The sequence below is a fragment of the Saccopteryx bilineata genome, chromosome 1 (assembly GCF_036850765.1).
Source record: "Saccopteryx bilineata isolate mSacBil1 chromosome 1, mSacBil1_pri_phased_curated, whole genome shotgun sequence".
Lineage (NCBI taxonomy): Eukaryota > Metazoa > Chordata > Mammalia > Chiroptera > Emballonuridae > Saccopteryx > Saccopteryx bilineata.
In genome coordinates this window covers 41,995,245-42,014,407 of record NC_089490.1, presented here as the reverse complement: position 1 = coordinate 42,014,407, position 19,163 = coordinate 41,995,245, and the positions used below count along the sequence as shown (strand labels likewise).

Here is a 19,163-nt window from a genome sequence, read left to right as displayed (position 1 = left end):
AATTCTGGAGTGTGTCTCTTATAATTAATGAGTTTAGCATAATCCAAACTTCTTGAGAACAGGAAAGCCAGGGAAATAATGGAAGGTACAGCCCAGCAGAGCAGAACTTGCCAGTGTACCACTAACACTGGGAAGAACGCTTCACACCCACTAAGTAACTCATAGGGGCTTGTTTCATGTTCACAGCAGCCTACTTTACCCTCCTGCCTCTCGTGGGAGCTAAGAATACTTCTCATTGTGATAAGAGCCCACCTACTCAAAACGGAGGTTAATTACTGCTACATAATTAACATCACAAGAAAATTGTTCAGATTAATGAAGCAGGGCTTGATTACAAGATCTCCATGAGCGACCATAGAAATATTTGTTTACAAAAAAAAAAAAAAAAAAAAGGACCTAGATATCTACTAATAATGGATTCTGTGTAAAATATTGCAACATTGAATCTGTCGATTAACAGATTAACGCATATAAATCAGACTCTACATACCCAGAGGAAAAAAAAAATTAAAAGAGGGAGGGAGGGAGGGAAGAAAAAAAAAAAAGAGGAAGGGAGCCCTGGCGGGTTGGCTCAGTCGTAGAGTGTTGGCCTGGTGTGTGGGAATCCCAGGTTCAATTCCCAACCAGGGCACACAGGAAAAGCACCCATCTGCTTCTCCACCTTTCTTTTTGCTTTCCCCTACTTTCCGTCTGCTTTCTCCTTTCCTTTCCTCTATCTTTCTCTCCCCCTCCCACAGGCAAGTCTCCATTGGAGCAAGGTTGCCCTGGCGCTGAGGATGGCTCCATGGCCTCTGCCTCAGGTACTAGAATGGCTCTGGTTGCAGCAGAGCAACGCCCCAGATGGGCAGAGCATCGCCCCCTGGTGGGCATGCCAGGTGGATCAGGAGTCTGCCTCTGTTTCCCCACTTCTCACTTCAGAAAAATATATTTAAAAAAAAAGAAAGAAAGGAGGAAGGGACACAATAGGAAAAGTTATACCTTTCAGCAAGAACTACCATGCTAATATTAAAATTTTCTAATTAGTTCTGTGACAATCACAGCTCAAAGACTACAAAACCTTCTTTAATAAGGGTACTTCAAAAATATTGGAAAATCTAGGTAACTTTTCAAATAAATGTTGAAAGAATGGTCTCTTGTAATATAAATATACACTTGTGTAAGTTATTTTAGTAATAACTAATTTTAGTTAGGCTGACTTGATATATAATACCTAAAATGAGTGACAGAATATTGCTTGTAATAAGTTCAAAAAGTGAGCTCCTCTTCCCAAAATACCATAAACCAAAATGGCCATCAGATCATTACAGTCAAATGACAAAACATATTACCATTGTGTATGATAGTTACCTTTTAGCACCAGTAATCAACACAACTACTCCCCACCCTTCCCAATTAGACACTGTATTACTTAGAATAAGCTAGGCTGTAGCAACAAAGACAAACTCAAAATACCCAGTGTCTCAAAACAGAAAAAGGTCTCCTTGTTCACTCTCACAGATCGGCAAGAGTGTGGTCAGAAAGGCTCCCTAATTTTAGTCATTCAGGACTCAGGCTGACAGAGAAATCTCTTCTCTCTAAGTACAGGTCTCCATGCTAAAGGTAGAAAGCTTCACAGTCTTGCTCAAGCAATGAAATGATTCAGCTCAGAAGTGAGGAACGTGACTTTCGGTTACAATTCCTTGGCTAGAGATGGTCACATGATCCTACCCGACTACGAGTGGTCTGAAACACAGTTCCCACATGTGCCCAAAATGGTAGAAGGCTGGACTATTTGGAGTAGAGCATTAATGACACCTATCCACTCATACCTATGAAATGTCAATGCTAATAAGATTTTTGTTGTTGCTTTAATAAGCTGTCTTCAGTAGTGAATATCCATTATGTTTGAACAATTAAAGGAGTTCAAGATAATTTTCATTGCCCTGTTAACATTAGGGTATTCCAATTAGTTTGACAATTTGCAACTAAACTAGCTGGGGACTAGTAAAACAATAAAGGAAAGAGAATGAATACTTCTCAAATACATTCCATTTATAAAGATGTAAATTAGAGCTTCTTAATATTCATCAATTAAATTTAAAAACCAAAAAAAAAAAAATCTAAGATTGTATTCATGTTTACCTAGGTATAAGAGGACGACTGGAAAAAGCAAATTCGCAGTAGGGATGGGACCCTAGGGTAGAAGAACTTTTGAATCCAGACGACTGACTAGAGAGAAAGATGAGGGACAACTGTGGCCCTCCTGTGGAGGTCACACATGGAGCCCCAGGGCTGCCTGACTCCAGAGAGAATCTGCAGGAAGTGTTTACATGACAGGCTCTGCAGACAGGTTATCAGCAGGTCTCCAACTCCACAAGTGAGAGATAGAGAAGAAGGGGTAAGGGCCCCAACTCTGGTCTAAACACAGTGTGACTTCATCACACTATGGTCTCTATGAAGCAAAGACAGAGGTCCTGAAGCCTGGCAGGAGACAGCAAATCTCTATCAGATTGGATGAGATATGACAGAAAAAATGACAGCAAATGTTCAGAAGACATTGCCTGAAATCTCAAAGATGCCTGAAAGACATGATAGCGTAGGCTGAGGATGTGCATGAAGGGGTATGTGACGCCCTGGCCCTTACTGTGTCAGATAGGAAAAAAGGTTATGAAGGAAAATTAAGCATAGATACATGTGGACCACAGGATCACAAATTATAAATTTTGTTCTAAGTAAAATGCAGTAAAACAATATTATAGTTCTTACACATTCTCAATGATCATGACACTGAAAATATTCATTTCTCAGTGGAAAAAAATTCTAACATTAATTCATCATATGTGGCTTCACATGGAGGCTCCGAGATTTACAGTTCTGCAGTGGCTTTCAGAGCAAAGCTGCCTCTAGCATGAACAGAGGAAGAAAGAACTGATTACGTGGGACTCTAGGCCTCCCACCCACAACAAAAACAGCACTACTTTCTTTTTTTTTTCTGAAGCTGGAAACGGGGAGAGACAGTCAGACTCCGGCATGCGCCCGACCAGGATCCACCCAGCACGCCCACCAGGGGCGGATGCTCTGCCCACCAGGGGGCAATGCTCTGCCCCTTTGCGACCAGAGCCATCCCCAGCGCCCGGGCCATCTTTGCTCCAATGGAGCCTCGGCTGCAGGAGGGGAAGAGAGAGACAGAGAGGAAGGAGAGGGGGAGGGGTGGAGAAGCAGATGGGCACTTCTCCTGTGTGCCCTGGCTGGGAATCGAACCTGGGACCTCTGCACGCCAGGCCGATGCTCTACCACTGAGCCAGCCAGCCGGGGCCCATACAGCACTACTTTCTAAACTCACTTTTATATATTGAGTTTTAACAGAAAGAAGTTTCCACTAAGGGAAATTAATTGCATTAATTAGTTGCATTAATTCACATCCTACATGTACTGATTTATTTCACCTTAATCAGTGCTTGCTACTTAGTGGATCAGCTTCTATTTGTTTCTAAACTCCCCTTGTTCTATTTCTGTGGTTTCTGTGGTCTCAGGATGCAGAGGCCAGAGGCAAGCTTGTGTAATATTTATTATGTGTGTTACTCACTTATGCCCTTTGTAATCAATTGAACACCAAAACACAGTTATCAGAAAATTCCAGGAAAACTACCAAACAGAAGGAAACCATACATTCTAAAGAGAACAGATCTTTCAAATATTACAAGCTAAGGTCTTACAATGTCCTATGCTGTGCAGATGGAACAATGGTGCTCTATAGCACTTACTTCATCATATTTCAAAGTAAAGTCTGTGGAAGAATAAAAAGGCCACCTTCCTTGGGTAATTTCTCAGTCACCACTTAAAAAGTAGACACAGCTTGCCCTCTCAATTATAAAACCAAGGCCAGCCAACGAGAGCTGGCCACAGACTGACATATCTGTAAAGGAAGCTGACCTCTCAAGGAAGCCAAAATAAACAAAAATTTCTCAGTCTACAGTGCAGAAGCAGATTTTTGACAGTTTGCCAGATTTATATGGAAAAATTATAAACAGGTTTTTTTCTTCCTAAAGTGCCCTCTTTTCCACAATTATTATGAGTAGTCTGTGACAGAAGCTGTGACATTCAATAGAGGGGATCCTGACCTCACTCTTCTCTCACTCTCAATAGTATAAATATTTCTCAATGTACTATAAGAAAACTAAAAAGTGTAAGATATGCTATTTCTCAAAAACACAGAATTAACTAGAATTGTATAATGAAATGAAAATCCTACCTAGAACTTGCTGGATCATTTTTGTGAATCTAAAAAAACTCTGAACTTGAAGTGCATCTCTAAGTTTAATGAGCTTAGGCTGAAGATCAATAGTTTTTTTGAGACCTGAATCACATTTGTTTAATCATATATACCAAATAGGACAAAAATACAATGAATGAAAGCTTTAATTTGTAGAGATTTGTCTCTCTATTAAGGAATATGGCAAAATATGATATATTCTGATTATTGTCCTGGCTGGATCCTATGTAATTCTTTTTAATGGTTGGATCGATCAAATAATAGATCTAAATAATTGGGTCTCTTTTACATTATAGAAATGGTATTAAATACAAATTCAATACAAATAATGTTCCTATTATATGTTTGCAGATTGGAATTCCATCAATGAGGTAAGATTTGGACTAGATAATGCCTTAAGTCCTTATAAATTTGTATGAATTTGTGATTCTGATTCAAGTGCTCTAGAAACAGTAAAAAAAAAAAGACTGAATTTTTTCTGATTTTCATTTGAATCAATTTGTATTAAAATTGTTAGAGAAAGAAAATTATGATCTTTAAGGTACAGTATTCTATGTAACTAACACATATTTCAAAGGAGCAATTATCACAGGTCTCACAGCTATTGCCCAAATAAAACAATATGTGCAACAGAGCTTTGTGATGCACTTCCTCAATGCTAGGTTTTATTGTATGCTTTTCATCTATAAAAAGTTTATTAAACACTTTATACTTATTTTCTTAGGTGTAATATGTAGATGAGCTTCTCTTTAAACCCGTGCTTATTGGAGAATAATTTATTACTGTTTCAATATTCAAGTGTCGAAGTTGTTTTTTTAAAAATTATTCTTAAAAATGAGGAACACCAGTAGAAATGTCATGAAATAATATTGTGTAATACTCATTAGTATGATTCATACTGGGTGAATATTCATACTGAGGATTATATTTCTGATAGTAAATATTGCTGTGACATTTCTACCACCTCATTATATTCATTGCTATAAAGTAATTCCATCAAGATAGTGTCCTTTGGCTGACTCCACAACTGTTTTAATGCTTTTCATTATATCTAACTGCATTAGGTTGTATTCTAAATATTGTAATTTGGGTCTATCAGTTTTCCAAGCACGTATTTGTTCTTGTTTTTCTCAAATAACCACCAAACCTCAAAGAAACGTGTCACTTAGAAGAAATAATTTGAGAATGTAATGTCCAGGATTGGGTTAGCAGGTAAATTATTTCCTTTAACAAAGTAGAAACCAAGGAGGAACTATTTTGCCTTCATATTTTAGAGCATGTTCCAAGAATAATAAATGTGTGATAGGACGTTGGTTATGGGGGAAATGCACATCAGCAAACATATCAGATTTCAAAAAAGACTCCAGTTCACTGATTAATTTTGAGAGAAACAGCTCCATGTTAGTGTGTTTACTATGCATTTGTTACTACTGCACCTTCAGTGCAAACTGAAAATATATTACTCTAACAGGTATGTAGCCAGGCCGTTCTTTGCAAGTCAACAAAATTCCTAAGTAGCATTGAAAGATAATTGAACATAGAGCATTTGGCATTTTATGAAGTCTTATAGATGGCATTTTGTAATTTTGTTTTAAGAAAATATCAGAATCCTCACATGAGTAATAACAAAAGATTTTGCTTGCATTTTAATATCTGAATATATAAATATAAGGCTTTGGTGGAAGCTTGGGGCTTTCTGGTCTGTAGCAACTGTTCACAAGTCACTGAAAAGAATCCCAAAATGTCATTTGTTTTTCCAAATGTGTTCATATACACTAGAATTTCAAGATAATTCTTTTTCAAAACAGATATCAAAACATGACTTAATTTTGCATAATGCAGCAAAGAGCAAAATACTTGGAAACTGTTTGATTCAAATGGCTTTGCAGGCTCCCAGCAATGATATCCTAAGGACAGCTTCCCAGGCCTAAGATGACTCACACACCACTAGCCTGATCTATTTGATGTATTAGTCATGCCTCCATCAACACAAACATATTGAGATTCTATATTTTCTTTATCTAATAACAAAATAGACATATATTCAAATGTTTGATGATCCTTTGTTAAATGCCCCTCAATTTTCCTAAACAAGTTCAAACAATTAAGTAACAATCTACTTCATTACTTATTATCAATTCTCTATCACATATTGCCAGAAGATAAAAAAGAGATTTCAAAACCTGAATCAAGGGCCTACTATAACTTGGACAAAGTGTTTTACAAGTGCAATCTCATTAAATACAACACTCTACTACAGCAGATTAATGATGAATCGAACTTAGTCAAGCTCAGCAACTTGTCAGAGATACTATAAGGTGGCTGAGTCACTTAGGGGACCCAAGTACATTTTACACCAAAACAGACCTTTCAGGTCAATGAAGTGACACACTTAGAAAAGCTGAACACTTCTCTGATTTTTATTAGTTCATTGAATTGGGTCAACATTTCCACAGCACTGACAGCAACTAAAATATTCCAACCCATTAATTTTACTGTTTTTTTAATACATGAAGACATTTACTGTTCCCCTGTACCCTGAGAAATAAGCATCCTTAACCTAGGCTGAGTGGGGAAAAGTAGTAATACAGAATAGCACAGTTACAATGTGGAAGAGCAGATTCAAACTCAGCTCTCTCTGGTTGGGATCTTAACACTGCACACATAACATTTTGAAAAAGTAAAAAAAAAAGTTTACTTTTGAATGAACATTGATTTCAGATTCAAGGGCCAGATGACTATTATAGTTAATATATACCACAATTATTCTAAAAAATACTATATTTTATAACAAGTATTCAATTAACAATAAAATTGCAGCCCTGGCCAGTTGGCTCAGTAGTAGAGCATCAGCCTGGCATATGGATGCCCTGGGCTCAATTCCCAGTCAAGGAGCACAGGAGAAGTAACCATTTGCTTCTCTACTCCTCCCCCTCCCTTCTCTCTCTCTCTCTCTCTCTCTTTCTTCCCCTCTGGCAGCCATGGATCAATTGGCTCCAGGGTATCCACCCAGGTACTGAGGATGGCTCCATGGAGCCTACACCTCAGGTGCTAAAAATAGCTCTGTTGCAGCATGGCCCTAGTTGGGCAGAGCATCGGGCCAAGACGGGTTACTGAGTAGATCTCAGTCATGGCACATGCAGGAGTCTGCCTCTCTATCTGCCTCCTCTCACTTGGAAAAGAAGAAAAAATAAATTAATAAATAAATAAGGCCCTGGCCGATTGGCTCAGTGGTAGAGCGTCGGCCTGGCGTGCAGAAGTCCCAGGTTCGATTTTTGGCCAGGGCACACAGGAGAAGCGTCCATCTGCTTCTCCACCCCTCCCCCTCTCCTTCCTCTCTGTCTCTCTCTTCCCCTCCCACAGCGAGGCTCCATTGGAGCAAAGATGGCCCGGGCACTGGGGATGGCTCCTTGACCTCTGCCTCAGGCACTAGAGTGGCTCTGGTCGCAACAGAGGGACGCCCCAGAGGGGCAGAGCATCGCCCCCTGGTGGGTAGAGCGTCGCCCCCTGGTGGGCGTGCCGGGTGGATCCCGGTCGGGCGCATGCGGGAATCTGTCTGTCTCTCCCCGTTTCCAGCTTCAGAAAAAAATACAAAAAAGAAAAAAGAAAAATAAAATTGCTTCTTTTAGGAAATGAATTAAATAAAGGAATGCAAGTAAAGTAAAATTCCCATCTCAATTTTGGAAGAAACTAACGTGCAGTACATTTATCTAGAGCTATTATAAAAAGCCACTGAAACATGCATCTTGACATGTGTGCGTGCAGAGCACACATACATACAAACAAATATTTTCTTTAGGCCACTGCAGCTTCACCACACACATATTTTCATGTTAATATTTTAATTCAGTGTCTATAAAAATTACGTTGTCATGTAATAGAGTTTTGTTTCACTAAATATATATATGAGCTGCTTGCTAAATTGACAAAATTCTGAAATGACAAAAGTAAAAATAATGGCATTACTTAACCAGGTCTACAATTTTATTAACACTCTTATTACTATATTTATAGACCATAACCAGGCGTGAGTAATAGAAGCAACGAACATAATATGCAAATACTATTTTCCTCTTTTTTTGTAATCTATATATGTTTGACTTCAAACTAAGGAAGAGAGGATTTGAGAAATGTCATGTTACTAAAGAAGTAGTGCCAGAGCCAGAAGAGAGAAATGTAGAGATAAATGAAGACAGTCAAACAGATAGAAATTGGCAAATTTTCTTACTACATTTGTTGTAGAGAGCCATATATAGAAAGTTCTATTTATCATTAATCCCTTAAAGTAAATATATATGAAATTAAGACTATTTCTCGATAGCTTCATTCTTCTCATTCTTTTTAATTGTTATTAAATAATACCTTGTGATCAGGAGCTGGTATAAATAATACATTAATAGAATTGAAAATGAGATAAATGGTAGCCATCTTCCCCTAAAAAAAGAAAGTAAAAAGTGGCTTTCTCAAAATTATGTAGTTTTATTCTTCTAATTGTAATCTATTGTTATCTTTCCTAGTGAGAGCTTTGTTTTGTTCATTTAAGTATTTTTTAAGTGAAGTAAACCAGTCAGAGAAAGACAAGTACCATATAATTTCGTTATATATGAAATTTAATGAACAAAATAAACTAACACACAAAATAGAAACAGACCCATAGATACAGAGAACAGACTGACAGCTGTCAGAGGAGATGAGAGTTGGGGACTGGGTGGAAAAGGTGAAGGAATTGAGCAAAGAAAAAAAAAACTTAGACAACAGTATGGGGACTGCAGAAGGGAAAGGATGGAAAAGAGGGAAAGGATGGAAAGGAGAGAAAGGAGGGAGGGGCAAAAGGGTAGAGGAGAGATAGATGGTGAAGGAGGAGGACTTGACATGGGGTGGTGACACAATACAATATACAGATGATGTGTGTTATAGAACTGTACACCGGATTTGCATAGAATTTTGTTACCCAATATCACCCCCAATAAATTCAATAAAAATTAAAAAAAAACCACAATATACCAACATTTATGGGATATAGCAAAAGCAGTTCTAGAAGGGAAAATTATAGTGGTAAAAGCCTATATTACAAAGGAAGAAAGAGCCCTCGATTCAAACTATTAGGAAGTAGAAATAAAGAAGGACAAACTGAAACCAAAGTTATCAGAAAGAAGGAAACAATAAAGATTAAATCACAAATTTTAAACATAAATACTAGAAAAAAAGTAAAAAATACCATTTAATATGAATTTCATCCAATATTTATTGATGGCCTGTTGAGACTGTCCTAGACAATTCATAGACCTAGTCTTTACCCTTGAAGAACTCTCAAGTTAGTAGAAGGAGATGAAAATATAAATGAAAAGTATACTGCAGTGTGACAGATGCTACAACGAAAGTACAGCATGTGCAAGGGGCTATGGGAACCCAGCTAAGAGGCAGGACAACCGGAAGACTGTTTCAGGGAGCAACAGACTCACTATATATAATGTTCCCCATTCTGGTAAAGAGTATGGGAACATGGCAGTCATTTACAAAGGAAGAAAGATCCAAGGAGGGTAAAGAGGAAGATGGGAAGGTGGCTGAAACAGTAATTAGGGCAAAAAGAGCAAAGGTAAAAAGAAATGGAAATAGATAGAAATACAAATTGCCCTAGAGACAAATATGGGCCTAATACTGCACAAATCATGGGCTAGATTTTACACGGCACATAGTGAGACTTCCCTCGGGCAGTGGAATATCAAGAATTATCAGAAGCAGAGTGGAAAAACAAATGAGCATGTGTGTTCAGATTTCCTGGAATCTATACAGGGATCCCAATTTCCATTCACATAAGTAGCACCATTGATGTAAGTAGGAAACAAAGGTTCCATTAAGGCTTATTATGTGATTTAAATACTCCAGTTTAGAATTTTTCTGCCAGAACTGTTATAATTTATTTTAACGGAAGTCGTAAGAAATAAGATCTTATATGGCCTTTTACCTTTTAGCTATATAGTCCAGAATTCTCTTTGGTAAAAGAATCCTAGAAAATATAGTAAAGACCTTGTGAATAAATGCCAAGTTATTCCCAAGCTTATTTATGAAAACCACATAAACAGCACTGAGTTTCTTTTTTTTTAAAGTTATACATGCTATATATAGGGAAAATTCTTTAAATAACTTCCTGAAATAAGACATCATTATTTTTAAAAGACTTCATTTTCCTGATGTGCGTGGTTTTCAAAATTTCCCATAAAAGTTAGGGAATGACAACCAGGTTTCTATAATCACATGCCACCCTCAACTATATCAAAATGTGATCTCAAATAAAATATTTCAATGTATGAAAATTTAACACTTTAATGAAGCATCAGTCCAAAATTTTACTTCTACAGCATATTCCAAATAACATTTTTAAATATTGATATTGTCACTATAAGCAGTGATAGTTCTTGTTGTTTTCTGGCTATGAAATTCTTCAGTACATGAATGAATTATTAACTAATATTTTAGTACAAATACTATCTCAAAATTAATTATCTCACAATTGAGAGCCTACAGTTTTCTCAAATCCTAACTAAATATGATTTTGTAATTCCAATAGATAACATTCAAAATATTCAGCATTTGGTATAACTTGATCATCACCATCAACTTCATACAAAACAATCTGAAATTAGATCTACTGAGTGTAAGACTCCTCCTTCAAATGTGTGCCACTTCTACGATGTAATAACTGTGGAAAATATTTCTATTGAAGGCTGAGTCAGTGCTTATTCCAGTGAATAAAATGGTAGTCATAAAGTGTGGAGAAGAATCCTGTGTTTATTCCCTTGATATCACACAGGATAATTTGACTATTTTTCCATAGAAACTAGAAGTCATAAAGTAATATAAAAAGAATTTTTAAAACATCATTTTAAAAAGCCAGGTTTACATGTTATCATATAAAGTAAAGACATGTTGGAATAATAGATATGAGTAGCACAATTACATGTACTTGTTGAGCTCAAGCCATGTGACTATCATTGTGGTAATTTATTTGGAATGATATTAAATAATTCTTTCATAGGATTTATGGATCGTTTATGTCAAATATAAAGGTTTAACATATAGTACTTTCCATACATTTCACTAAATTAAGAATCTGCAGAGTTTCAAATTTCTTCCCCACAATGCGGCATAGCCAAAAGGTCTTCTCTGAATGAAGTAAGGAGTGCTGTGTACATTTTACAAGAACTACACATGCATCAGCTACAGTGGCATCAGGAATTATTTAGTCTTACCTTTCTGACTCAGAATAACAATTAAAGAGTACATATTTAGAATACAGACTTTGCAGTTTTACTGACACTTGAACTTTTCCTAGTTCAGTTTGACTAACATGTTAACAATCTTAATATCATTTATTTGTATACTGCTTTCTCAATGTGCCAGTGAGCCAAAAGATATATACATTCTCCTACATGATGTATACACGTAATGACTAAAATCACTCATTCTTAGCCTTTTACAAAACAAATGTCTATCTAGCCCAATTTCTATAAATTCCAGCACTTTCTAAACCAACATCTCATGACCATGACCAGCAAAATCTTTGAAAATCATGCTTAATATGCACAGAACAACTTTGTCACTTACTACCAAGTGAGAAAAGAAAGAGCTGTGAGACTGGATTCATTTTCTACTGTCCTCAGCAGTCAATCTGATGGTAGAATTTTACTCATTGAAAAACAGATTTTCTAAGTTTCATTTAAACAACAATAAAACAAACAAATAAAAATTAGTTTCTGGTGTTAATTGTCTTATTAACCAGCTTGTCACATCACATTTTCTGAGTGTACTAGGGGACACTAATTAGTTTTAAATGGTGTTAAATACCATCCCTGCAGTTGCAAGTGCTTCTCTGGGATTTTTACTAGAGAAAAGACCTCCTGTAATTTAAAACCACTTTGTATTCTTCAGTCAAAGCTGTTAGTGAAACACTGACCTGGAGAAATCTTGAAGGTTTTTCACCCCTCCCTCATTGCCATTAGTCTGCATTTATTTTCTAACACATCTTTTTTTTTTTTTTCCCTGTACCACTGGCTCTCCCATAACTCCCAACCCCCAAATTGCTTTCAGCAGAGAAAACGCATTTAGCTAGTTAAGCCTCTCTTCTCCCCACCCCTTACAAAGCCTTGGCTACCCTTAAATAAAATTCTCCAACAACGTGTCAATTTTATATTGGCCACAAAGACAACTTCTGTTGGGGGAGGGTAAGGAAAGAGGGACTGGAGCTTGGCTGTCCCTTTCCACAGACAGGGATCTTTGTGGATGTCAGAAAACATTTCCTGCATAAAAAATCAACACACTTTCTTTTGCAGGGATGGGAGCAAGAACGAATCTGTTATCAGCCATGTCCCCAAACGAATGGAACACATCCATTAACCATCCAAACAGGAAACTAATTTTCTCAAAATGTGTCAGCTTTCTTGCATTATTAAACATAATCCACAGTCTCAAATCCTCTGGTAGCTCCCCCACTGGGGATTGGGTGAAAGCTATAAATCACTCCCGTATTTTCTTCCTCCGCATTTCCGTTGCACTGTTTCATTTTTTTTTTTTTCCATCTAGCTCAGCTCAGATAAGATCCCTCTCCCCTCGTGTATACCAACAGGGGATTAAGAAGAGCAAAAATCACCGAAAGAGGGGTGTCAGTTTTTAAAGGATCAACATGTGTTTTATTTCTGCCCTCCTCCCCTGCCCACATTGAGGCTTCACAAGCTAGGGACCACAGAGTTGGCGCTTCCATTTGGGTTCTCTTGACCCAGGAAAGAGCAGGCACGTGGGGACTTATTATGCAAAGCAACTGAACATCACTGACCGGGGAGGGGGGGGGAGTGAGGCACACCTGGCACATGTATCAGAAAGTCACTCGATCCAAATAAGCTTGCACTGATTTTATGTCATGTCACCTTCTATTCCTGCTGCCACAAACCTGGAAAAGGGGTCCTGGATGAGACGGTGGAATAGAGAGAGGAAGGGCAACTCTCTGCAGGGCTGGAGCACAAGGGAGATGGCTACAAATCCATTTCACAAGTGTCACGTTCGCTCTCGGGTGCGTGCGTGTGCGTGTGCGTGTGCGTTTCGCCGAGGGGCTGCAGCTGAACCCTCCTCACCAATCTCCTGGGCAGGCTGGCTCCCACGTTTCTGCATCTTTTCTCATGAATATCCCACCCGCACTTCCGGGGCACGTTGTTGAGAACTATCCCGTCTTCACCAATCCACCTCTAAAAATTTGAAACCTAAAACTACCCTAAGAGACCTTTATCACAAATCAAATAAATCCACAGATTATAAGAATTGAGGAGTAGCATGTAGGCCCACGTGATGAAACAACACGTTTTGACTTTATCCCCAAAGTCCCCCCCTCAACTCCCCCTCCCTGCTGGACACTTACCTTCTTTGGGCGGTCGCTTGGCCTCCCTGGTAAGATTGCAGACCTGTGTGGTTTGCAGCTCCTGGGTCAGGCAGCCCTCGGTCTGCTCATTCAGAGGTAACACCACGTTATTTAACAAAACCAGGGACTGGTCGTCGATCCCCCACTGTCCTAAATGCTGAGGGCAGGTGCATTTTGTATACATGATCCCACATGCTTCTGTTCTCCCATGTTCTGATTTTAAGCAGCTCTCCAACCAAGTGCATAACACATGACAACCAAACTGGCTTGGGCTCACCTTGTTCAATACCAAAAACTCAAAAAAAGATTTCTGGTCTTCTTCCCCTTTTTTCTGTAATCCCGGGAAGTCGGTTGGAAATACCCGACGAATTTGAATAAAATTTTTATCATACTGTAGAAAAACGAAAGCATTCTTGGAATCGCAGAGTTGCATTATAGAATGATTCTTTCTTAAAAGATCCTTTATTTTTTCATGAGAAAAATGATCAAACTGATAAGCCAGGAGGGAAAAGTTAGAGCAGCTAAGGTCCTTTTTGGAAAATTTCAGGTAAATGCTATATTTGGTTGGATCTGGATTTTCCAGCGTCCAAGTGCAGTTTGTAAAGTTTTTGGGAAACATTTCACTTACAGAATACGATCCATAAATGACTCCCTTCACCAAAGTTGAACACCAGAAGTCTTGGGCAGCATTAAATCCAAACATAACCAGGAGATAGGTGGAAAATATATAAATCAGCAGGTTACGAACAGCCTTCATCCTATGTCATTTGGCCTGTAAAAATGGCAATGAAAGTGAAATGCAAGTAGGAGTCTACGTGCATTGAAAAAGAAAATCCTCCAATATTACAGCCAGCTGTTTTGAAGATTTCAGTTTAAAAAAAAAAACAAAAAAAAACCTTTTTAAAAGAAGGGCAGGTAATTTTTATTTTATAACGCCAGGAAATTATCTGTTGCTGTGTGAACAGCACCCTCAAGTGGTCATTCAAAATGGCCAAATTTTCTACATTCAATTGAAAAATATTTAATAGATTAATAGGAATGCCATAATGTATCTACCAGGATTTACTCCAAGTGCATTATAATATTATTGAAAGAAGAGGAAAATTTGAGTTTTTAAATAACACTGTCAAAAATGTTAATTTTTGAAATATTTTTAAGCAACCTATACAACCTTTTTTCTCCCTCAGCCTTCTCTGCCTGCAGTAAACATCACACAAAATCTAATCTGATAATCTGGGAACAGCTGTCATCACATTTATTTTCCCTTAAATGTGACAGTAATTAAGATAAATGATAGCCACAATTTTAAAAGCACAAGTGACAATTTGTTGCAGATGAAATATTCTCCTACATGTCTTTGCAGGGGGCATGGTGGGAACCGATGAGAAATTCCTGTGCAAAAACACCGGCATTCACGTGGATTAACAGAATTTTAAAAACATCATTTGAGAAAGGGCATGGTGGGTACATACTCAGGGAAGCCTCGTTGTTCAACCTCACCACTGAGAACCATAATTTAAGGCAGTCATTTCAATGTGACATGCCCTCTTGGGATACATAAAGTGAATCACTGTATTAGTATCTATAGCAAAAGGTGATGTCAATGAAAAAAATTGCAGAACCACAATAATTGAGCTGGCTTCAGTGTTTCAGTTTGTTTTTTTAAAATAGGGCTATTGTATCTAGATTTATCTACTGTAATTTAAGATTTACACATGGTAGATAAAAGACATTAGAATTTTCTTTTCTAGCAGATTTCAATTATAGAATTGCTCCTTTTCCAATAACAGCTCCAAAGCTCCTCTTCTCTTCTTTATTTTTTAAACTTGGCCTTGCATAACAAAGTAATCCTTGGTTATATTTACCTCTGTAAGTTGTTATCCAAAAATAACTTGAATTTTTTCAGCTTTAACCTTTAAGAAGTTATTTCTTAGAATAAAAGACACTGCTTTTTTTTATTTAGCCTTTGAGCTGAGAAGAGGGATGCCAACTTAATTTTAAAAGTCTTTAGGCTGCAGTCTCTTCCACTATTCTGTAAACAGATACAGACATATACATAGTTAAGAGTTTTCATGTCTTTGCCTGGGTGATCCCTGGACCAAAGCATAAAACCCTCTTCCTTCCCATTGCATAACACACACCAACGCATACACACAAAATTCAGTGACCAAAGTCCCTGAAGATAGATCTGCATTTTCCAGATCATAATTCAAATTTTAAGTCTCGATATAGGCAAAAAACAGCCTCAACTCTAAATCTCTATATAGCAGCAGTTTAAAATAACATCAGAACTGCTGGAACTATCGAAATAAGTGTTCTCTGTTTCAAGCATATAGCTCAATGAATAATGTATTTTCCCTCTGAGAAAATAAAGCCAATGAACATTTAAAGATTTTAAAAAATAGGCAAAGTTGTAGGAAATTCTGGAAATAATTTCCTCTTTCTTGCTGTAGCACTTTGCAGGCAATGCAGGTCTGCGCAGTGTTCTTCAGGATAGAGTGTAGGCGTTGAGAGCCAATGTGACAATAAGTGTCTAAATTAGGAATTCCATCCATGAAAGGGGGCTTCATTTTATAATCGGTATAAAGAGGTCATATTTTTTTTTCCTAATGAAATCTAGCAGTTTTGCTCCCATCTATTTGGCAGTGCATGTCTGCATTGCTGTGCTCATCAAGGATTAGAAAGAGTGAGGAAACAGCTCTGATTTCACTTTCAAGCCTGCTCAAGAGTGTCCCCTTACTATAATGCTCTTTATTTTCATCATTAAGCCTTGGTTGCAGAGTCTTGTTTTATTCTAAATAATCAAAAATGAAGCCTTGTACTCTGCCGCCACCCCCCTAACTCCCCAAACCCCGACTGCAGAGCCAGTTCAAACAATTGTATATCCCTTTTTTAAAAAAGAATGGGGTGGAGGATGTCTAAGGTCTGGCCACCGAGGTCTCAAAGATGTTGCATTTATTATTTATTTATTTCCTGCTGAGAGGCAAACCGGCGTTTAGTTTAGCTATTCTCAAAACTGATTTTCTGGGTGACACTTTAGTTTAGTCGAACATAGACGGCGCCATCACTCCACTGAATTTTTCCCCACTAGAAGACCCACTGCTTCTCTTTAACTTCCTTTTTAACCTAAAAATTTCTCCTCGTAAAATTGCCTCAATCACACACAACCGTCAGATTTTCTTGGTCGCCCTGCCTATTCCTTCCGACCCAGCTCATCGCTTGAAAAACCAGACTTCCCTAACTTTTCAACTGCGGCGTTTAAGTAAATGCAGACAGTCGGGTTTGCTCGCAGCCCCTCGGTCTGCCAGCAACAGCCTCTCCTGGTCCTCCCTCCGCAGACCCGTGACGGAAAGCTCCTCGGTGCCGACCCCTGGCAGAGGGAAGGTGACCCCGGGACCCCCTTCCTTACCTTCCACTCCGAAAGCTCAGGGAGGCTCTTGCTCTAAGACACCAGCACAGGCACGCGTCCCAGCAACAGTGACGGAGAGACTCCCCTTCGGTCCCAATCACCGTTGCCCATTTTCCCCGGCTCAGCTTCAAAAATCAGGATTTATTTTTTTAAATGCACACATATGAAAAGCAAAAAATGGGGGCGGGGGATCAATAAGGGGACGAGTGGTAGAAAAAAATCCTCCAGGACCCCGGAGCCTGACGCCGTATTCACCGAGGGCCGGGGGCGGAGGATAGCCCCCCGAAGAGAGGCTCAAAGGAAACAAACAATTAAAAAAAAATGCAAGTGCCTAAAGAGCGAGGATTTGTTTTACCAAATCTACACCCTCAACAAACCGATAAGCCAAGAAGCAAAGAAAGCGCTGAGACGAGAAGTGACCGGCGGTGGCAGCGGCAGCTAAGGCAGATTGTTGGGGCGGTGGGTTTATTACAGGAGTAGTCGTGGTCGGATCGGAAGGCTCAAGCTTTTGCTTTTTTCCTCTTTCCGCTTTCCTCCCTCCTCCTCCTCCTCCCCCCCCGCCCCGCAGGTACTGATGGACGGACGGCGACTAAGAGAGGGGGGGAAAATCCTTGGCTGGTGATGTCGGAAAGCTGTTTGAATGCCCAGCGAGGACAGAGGGGCGAGAGGGAGCGAGATAGTAAAGCTCTGTCTCGGGTGTGCGCGCCGACGCGCGGCGCTCGCTCTCCCGGGGGCGCGCTCCCGGGGTGCGCGCGCGCCGGCCACCCGCGTGCTCGTGGGCGCGCGCGTTCCCCAGCGCCGCGCGCCGGCGCCAGGGCTGTGCGCCCGGCGGCGGGCCCGAGGCTCGAAGCGCACAGCGCGGCAACTGCGCCTCCCCGGAGTTCTGCCTCCTGAGTGCGCGGGCGGGTGTGCGAGAGAGAAAGCGAGCGGAGCGGCGGGGTGCGAGAGGGGTGGGGAGCGCCGGCGAGGAAGCGGAGGGGGGCCCGCGGGCTGGGAGAGGAGGGGGCACCGGCGGGAGCGGGGCTCCGCGGAGCTCCAGCCAGGGCCGCGGTGCGCTTGCACGTCACGGCTACTCAAAACCAAGCACGTCCCAGAAGCGGTCTTTCTGCGTCTGGGAGGTTTTTGCGTCCTCAGTTCCCACCGCTGGAGCTGGCGGCGACCAACTATAAGAGAAACTCACTGGGAGACGAGGCAAGAGGGGTGCGGAGGACAGGGAAGGGACTCGGAGCGATGGGAAGTAAATACTGGACTTGATCTTCTTTCTCTTTCTTTTAGTGCGGACCTGTCGCTGGCGAAGAGCTGTCCTTTCAGCACCGGGGTTCAGAAGAATTGATCGTCAGCACCGGAAGGGGTGCATCTCAGCTCCCCGGTTGCTGCGTGTCTCCGGGTGGAACAATACTAGTTTTTCTCAGCTAGGCTGCAATTAACATCTTATTTGTTCTGGCTAGATACAGGCTTTGTCGGGACCGCGGTGTGGCGACTGAGGTTGGGCATCTTGCAGTGCTTTCTGCATGGCAATGGAATCGTGGTCGTGGGATCTAAACTTTTGTGTTTTTTTAAATGTATCTGATTCTTTTTCAAGTTTCCCCAGTAACAGGTTTGGGGACGGGGATGAGAAGAAACAAAGGCAAGTGCCGGGGTGGGTGGGGATGTCAAAGCTACTAGATTTTCTATTTAGTAGGAGAAAAGAGGTACATGTCCATCATTCCCCACTTTCACTTATTTATTTTTATACCCCCTGGACAGTTAGTTGGCTGACAAGTATTTGATGAACTACCTTCAGATACATGCTGCAAAAGGTCATTGGCTCACTTATTATGTCTCTACTTGTAAACGCAGTTGGTGGTTTGCAAGCAAGTACTAAATAGTGCGGTGATGTGTGGTAGGAGACCATAATGGGTAATTCATATGAAATGTTGGAGTCTTCCTAAGGGTAAGTGGCTTGAGCAGCAGGTGAAGCTGAATAAAACAATTTCCCATCCTTTTCTCTCCTTGCTTTTTCTAAATTTTTTTTCCCTCTTTTTGTCACTCCCCTGGGGCGATTGTATAGCCAAGAACATCATTTTAAAATAGGAGTACAGTAAAAACAGGAAGGT

General features: G+C 39.8%; 1 protein-coding gene across 3 annotated transcripts in view; it reads right to left on the bottom strand.

Moving 5' to 3' along the window:
* Positions 1–17,579, bottom strand: part of ADGRB3 (adhesion G protein-coupled receptor B3) — a 788,922-nt gene extending 771,343 nt beyond the window's left edge. For 2 of the 3 annotated variants that reach the window (XM_066253172.1, XM_066253185.1), the window contains exons 1-3: positions 17,068–17,579; positions 15,524–15,690; positions 13,659–14,430 (exon numbers count right to left, since the gene is read on the bottom strand). In XM_066253172.1, coding sequence (XP_066109269.1) covers positions 13,659–14,415 — 757 coding nt within the window. In that variant the 5' untranslated portion in view covers positions 14,416–14,430; positions 15,524–15,690; positions 17,068–17,579. The remainder of the gene's footprint in view (positions 1–13,658; positions 14,431–15,523; positions 15,691–17,067) is intronic. The other variant, XM_066253176.1, reaches the window with a different exon arrangement.
* Positions 17,580–19,163: the final 1,584 nt, after the last annotated feature.